General features: G+C 51.3%; 1 protein-coding gene across 1 annotated transcript in view; it reads left to right on the top strand.

Annotated features, from left to right (window-relative positions):
• Positions 1 to 1,514: 1,514 nt before the first annotated feature.
• CLSPN (claspin) overlaps positions 1,515 to 6,103 on the top strand; it is a 109,008-nt gene continuing 104,419 nt past the window's right edge. The window contains exon 1 of the mRNA XM_073615595.1: positions 1,515 to 1,626. Coding sequence (XP_073471696.1) covers positions 1,603 to 1,626 — 24 coding nt within the window. The 5' untranslated portion in view covers positions 1,515 to 1,602. The remainder of the gene's footprint in view (positions 1,627 to 6,103) is intronic.

The raw sequence follows: 6,103 nt of genomic DNA, 5'->3' as shown, positions 1-6,103 counted from the left end.
CGGTGGGAGTTTACTACCATCTTAATCACCTCAATACAGAGCGCTTTCACCCCCTTCCTGCCCAAGCCATTTTTCAGTTTTCAGCGCTGTCGCATTTTGAATGACAATTGCGCGGTCATACAACACTGCACTCTAATGAAATTTTTATCATTTTTTCCCCACAAATAGAGCTTTCTTTTGGTGGTATTTGATCACCTCTGCGGTTTTTATTTATTGCGCTATAAACAAAAGAAGAGGGACAAGTTTGAAAAAACATATTTTTTACTTTTTGCTATAATAAATATCCAATTTTTTTTTTAAACAAATTATTTCCTCAGTTTAGGCCGATATGTATTCTTCTACATATTTTTGGTAAAAAAAAATCGCAATAAGCGTATATTGATTGGTTTGCGCAAAAGTTATAGCGTCTACAAAATAGGAGATAAATTTATAGCATTTTTATATGTTTATTTAGTTTTACTAGTCATGGCGGCGATCTGCGATTTTTATTGTGACTGCGATATTGTGGCGGACACATCGGACACTTTTGATACATTTTTGGGACCATTCACATTTATACAGCGATCCGTGCTATAAAAATGCATTGATTACTGTGTAAATGTGACTGGCAGGGAAGGGGTTAACACTAGGGGGCGATCGAGGGGTTAAATGTGTGTCCTAGGGAGGTGATTCTAACTGTGGGGGGAGGGGACTGACCGATCGGTGTCCCTATGTACAAGGGACACACCATTGGTCTCCTCTCCTATGACAGGACGTGGATCTGTGTGTTTACATGCACAGATCCACGGTCCTGCTCTGTTACCCGGCAATCGCGGGTGCCCAGCGGACATCGCGGCCGCCAGGCACGCGCATCGCGTCCCCAGATCACGCCATATGACGTCCGCCCAGAACGAGAGCTGCCTCGTCCCACCGTCATATGACAGTGGGCGGGCAGCTAGCGGTTAAAGCGGACCTTCAGTCATTTTTTCATCTTTCCATCTATTAAATCTTCTGCCCTTGTTGTTTCTTGTGAGAGTTTACCAGAGAGGGAGGGGGGATTAATCATAAGAGGGCCAATGAGAGCTGCAGAGCTGGAGCTGTGCCTGTGTGTCTGTGTAAATCCAGGAAGTGAACAGGCAGCAGCTTCATCTGCCCACAGTTAAAGTGGATGCAGCCAGACTCAGTGGAGGGAGATTTCTGCAGCATATTTGGCAAGTACAGAACCACAGTATATATAAAATAATATGCAAAGCGGTTGGAGGGAAGCTTCAGAATGGCAAAGATTTTTTTTATTACAAATTTTGTAAGCAGACTGCAGTTCCTCTTTAAAGTTCAATTTGGCATCAAGACGGTATTGATAAATGTTCCCAATAAAATATCAACATGTTCGCATTTGAACTCCTTTTTTCATCCCCAGTACTATACCACAGTGTAAATTCGGAAGTGACATTGGAGGAACACACGCCACATAACTAAAGCGAGTGTTGGAACGCACATACTCTCCCCCACCCCCTAGAGTTGCTGTGATTGGAGGACAAGCCGGTGGTCCCGCCTCCAGTCCAGAGCGCCAATTCTGAGGCGGCTGCTGTGTGTATTGGCGGGAGCTGTCACCGGGAGAACATTATGGCGGCTGTGTCCGAGCCTCAGGTACCGGGCTCGCTCTCTATCCTTGTGTTTGTGTTTTATAGTGTTGTCATTACAGCTGTTTGTATTTGAAAAGGCAGGAAATAGTTGTGAGCTGCTGAGGCGGAGTGCACGTTCAGGCTTTTATTGCAGCTCTGTAGTGAGCCTCTAGTGGTGGACACGGGGCACCAAGGATCCATTAGGTGAAAGTGTCCTCTGAGTGTGCAGGAGAGACAAGCTTTCTACATACAATACATACATACAATGTTATACATTTTATGTTTTCTTTTTGAGGGGGTGGTCTCTTGTTCTTGGTACTTGCCCTAAAATATGCTATACATCTAACCAAAATATATAAAGGTATAATTAGCTCTCTCCTAGAAGAAATCGGGGGCTGCCATTCATCTCCCCTTCAGGAAATAATAGTTTCCCTGTTGTGAAGAGGTCCACCTTCAATAGTTACCCTCCAGTCTGAGTCCTTTTATCAAATGCTCTGTACTGAGTAGGTACCCCCCCTTCCCCCTACTCTCTTGGTGAGCACAATAAGGGATCCTGCAATGCGCTTCTGTCTGCAGGGTAACGCACTCCATTTATATTGATGGGGAGGGGGGGTGTCAGTGCGCCTCAGTCCCATTTTATATTGATGGGGGGGGGGGGGGATGTCAGTGCGCCTCAGTCCCATTTATATTGATGGGGTGGGGGGGACATAGGTGTGCGCAACCTATTGTATTAGGGTGTGCACCTCAAAGCTCCAACACATATGCCTTTGTGACATATTAACCGGCCTCTTGCCCACTCGTTATCCTAAAACAATGGTGGGGAGCAGGCAAGCACACAGAGGGACCTGGGCAGCAGAAAGAAAAGGAACTGGGACAAGAGGGGTGGCATACGTTGGTACCAATTCCCTGTATTTTCCTCCCGTGGCAGCTGAATATCAGTGAGAGGAAGGAGGAGAAGCCTACTTTCAGCTGCTGCAGAAGAAAATACAGATCAGTCCATTAATTTCCACTCCAGCCGCCTGTCCTGTCCAGGTTCTGGGGGTCGGCAAGTAAGGATCGCGGCTTACCTGTCACCTGCCCACAATTGATGGGTTGCCAACTCCAGGATTAGGGTGTGCCCAGGCACACCTGGCACACCCCTTGTGCACGCCTATGGGGGGGGGATGTCAGTGCGCCTCAGTCCCATTTTATATTGATGGGGGGGGGGGAATGTCAGTGCGCCTCAGTCCCATTTTATATTGATGGGGGGGGGGGGGATGTCAGTGCGCCTCAGTCCCATTTATATTGATGGGGGGGGGGGATGTCAGTGCGCCTCAGTCCCATTTATATTGATGGGGGGGGGGATGTCAGTGCGCCTCAGTCCCATTTATATTGATGGGGGGGGGGGGATGTCAGTGCGCCTCAGTCCCATTTATATTGATGGGGGGGGGGGATGTCAGTGCGCCTCAGTCCCATTTATATTGATGGGGGGGGGATGTCAGTGCGCCTGTCCCATTTATATTGATGGGGAGGGGGGATGTCAGTGCGCCTCAGTCCCATTTATATTGATGGGGAGGGGGGGGATGTCAGTGCGCCTCAGTCCCATTTTATATTGATTGGGGGGGGGGGGATGTCAGTGCGCCTCAGTCCCATTTATATTGATGGGGGGGGGGGGGAATGTCAGTGCGCCTCAGTCCCATTTATATTGATGGGGTGGGGGGGACATAGGTGTGCGCAGCCTATTGTATTAGGGTGTGCACCTCAAAGCTCCAACACATATGCCTTTGTGACATATTAACCGGCCTCTTGCCCACTCGTTATCCTAAAACAATGGTGGGGAGCAGGCGAGCACACAGAGGGACCTGGGCAGCAGAAAGAAAAGGAACTGGGACAAGAGGGGTGGCATACGTTGGTACCAATTCCCTGTATTTTCCTCCTGTGGCAGCTGAATATCAGTGAGAGGAAGGAGGAGAAGCCTACTTTCAGCTGCTGCAGAAGAAAATACAGATCAGTCCATTAATTTCCACTCCAGCCGCCTGTCCTGTCCAGGTTCTGGGGGTCGGCAAGTAAGGATCGCGGCTTACCTGTCACCTGCCCACAATTGATGGGTTGCCAACTCCAGGATTAGGGTGTGCCCAGGCACACCTGGCACACCCCTTGTGCACGCCTATGGGGGGGGGATGTCAGTGCGCCTCAGTCCCATTTTATATTGATGGGGGGGGGAATGTCAGTGCGCCTCAGTCCCATTTTATATTGATGGGGGGGGGGGAATGTCAGTGCGCCTCAGTCCCATTTTATATTGATGGGGGGGGGGGATGTCAGTGCGCCTCAGTCCCATTTATATTGATGGGGGGGGGGGGATGTCAGTGCGCCTCAGTCCCATTTATATTGATGGGGGGGGGGGATGTCAGTGCGCCTCAGTCCCATTTATATTGATGGGAGGGGGGATGTCAGTGCGCCTCAGTCCCATTTTATATTGATGGGGGGGGGGATGTCAGTGCGCCTGTCCCATTTATATTGATGGGGAGGGGGGATGTCAGTGCGCCTCAGTCCCATTTATATTGATGGGGAGGGGGGGGGATGTCAGTGCGCCTCAGTCCCATTTTATATTGATGGGGAGGGGGGGGGATGTCAGTGCGCCTCAGTCCCATTTTATATTGATGGGGAGGGGGGGGGATGTCAGTGCGCCTCAGTCCCATTTTATATTGATGGGGAGGGGGGGATGTCAGTGCGCCTCAGTCCCATTTTATATTGATGGGGGGGGGGGGGGATGTCAGTGCGCCTCAGTCCCATTTATATTGATGGGGGGGGGGGGATGTCAGTGCGCCTCAGTCCCATTTATATTGATGGGGGGGATGTCAGTGCGCCTCAGTCCCATTTATATTGATGGGGGGGATGTCAGTGCGCCTCAGTCCCATTTTATATTGATGGGGAGGGGGGGGATGTCAGTGCGCCTCAGTCCCATTTTATATTGATGGGGAGGGGGGGATGTCAGTGCGCCTCAGTCCCATTTTATATTGATGGGGAGGGGGGGGATGTCAGTGCGCCTCAGTCCCATTTTATATTGATGGGGAGGGGGGGGATGTCAGTGCGCCTCAGTCCCATTTTATATTGATGGGGAGGGGGGATGTCAGTGCGCCTCAGTCCCATTTTATATTGATGGGGAGGGGGGATGTCAGTGCGCCTCAGTCCCATTTTATATTGATGGGGGGGGGATGTCAGTGCGCCTGTCCCATTTATATTGATGGGGAGGGGGGATGTCAGTGCGCCTCAGTCCCATTTATATTGATGGGGAGGGGGGGGATGTCAGTGCGCCTCAGTCCCATTTTATATTGATGGGGGGGGATGTCAGTGCGCCTCAGCTCAGTCCCATTTATATTGATGGGGGGGGGGATGTCAGTGCGCCTCAGTCCCATTTATATTGATGGGGGGGGGATGTCAGTGCGCCTCAGTCCCATTTATATTGATGGGGGGGGGGGGGGGATGTCAGTGCGCCTCAGTCCCATTTTATATTGATGGGGGGGGGATGTCAGTGCGCCTGTCCCATTTATATTGATGGGGAGGGGGGATGTCAGTGCGCCTCAGTCCCATTTATATTGATGGGGAGGGGGGGGATGTCAGTGCGCCTCAGTCCCATTTTATATTGATGGGGGGGGATGTCAGTGCGCCTCAGCTCAGTCCCATTTATATTGATGGGGGGGGGGATGTCAGTGCGCCTCAGTCCCATTTATATTGATGGGGGGGGGGATGTCAGTGCGCCTCAGTCCCATTTATATTGATGGGGGGGGGGATGTCAGTGCGCCTCAGTCCCATTTATATTGATGATGGGGGGGGGGATGTCAGTGCGCCTCAGTCCCATTTTATATTGATGGGGGGGGGGGGGGATGTCAGTGCGCCTCAGTCCCATTTATATTGATGGGGGGGGGGATGTCAGTGCGCCTCAGTCCCATTTATATTGATGGGGGGGGGGGGGATGTCAGTGCGCCTCAGTCCCATTTTATATTGATGGGGGGGGGGATGTCAGTGCGCCTCAGTCCCATTTTATATTGATGGGGAGGGGGGATGTCAGTGCGCCTCAGTCCCATTTATATTGATGGGGGGGGGGGGATGTCAGTGCGCCTCAGTCCCATTTTATATTGATGGGGGGGGGGATGTCAGTGCGCCTCAGTCCCATTTATATTGATGGGGGGGGGGGGGATGTCCGTGCGCCTCAGTCCCATTTATATTGATGGGGGGGGGGGATGTCAGTGCGCCTCAGTCCCATTTATATTGATGGGGGGGGATGTCAGTGCGCCTCAGTCCCATTTTATATTGATGGGGGGGGATGTCAGTGCGCCTCAGTCCCATTTTATATTGATGGGGGGGGGATGTCAGTGCGCCTCAGTCCCATTTATATTGATGGGGAGGGGGGGATGTCAGTGCGCCTCAGTCCCATTTTATATTGATGGGGAGGGGGGGATGTCAGTGCGCCTCAGTCCCATTTTATATTGATGGGGAGGGGGGGGATGTCAGTGTGCCTCAGT

Source organism: Aquarana catesbeiana, linkage group LG02, assembly GCF_042186555.1.
Source record: "Aquarana catesbeiana isolate 2022-GZ linkage group LG02, ASM4218655v1, whole genome shotgun sequence".
In the NCBI taxonomy this organism is placed as follows: domain Eukaryota; kingdom Metazoa; phylum Chordata; class Amphibia; order Anura; family Ranidae; genus Aquarana; species Aquarana catesbeiana.
The sequence above is the reverse complement of the archived record's forward strand: the minus strand, read 5'-3'. Positions and strand labels throughout refer to the sequence as shown.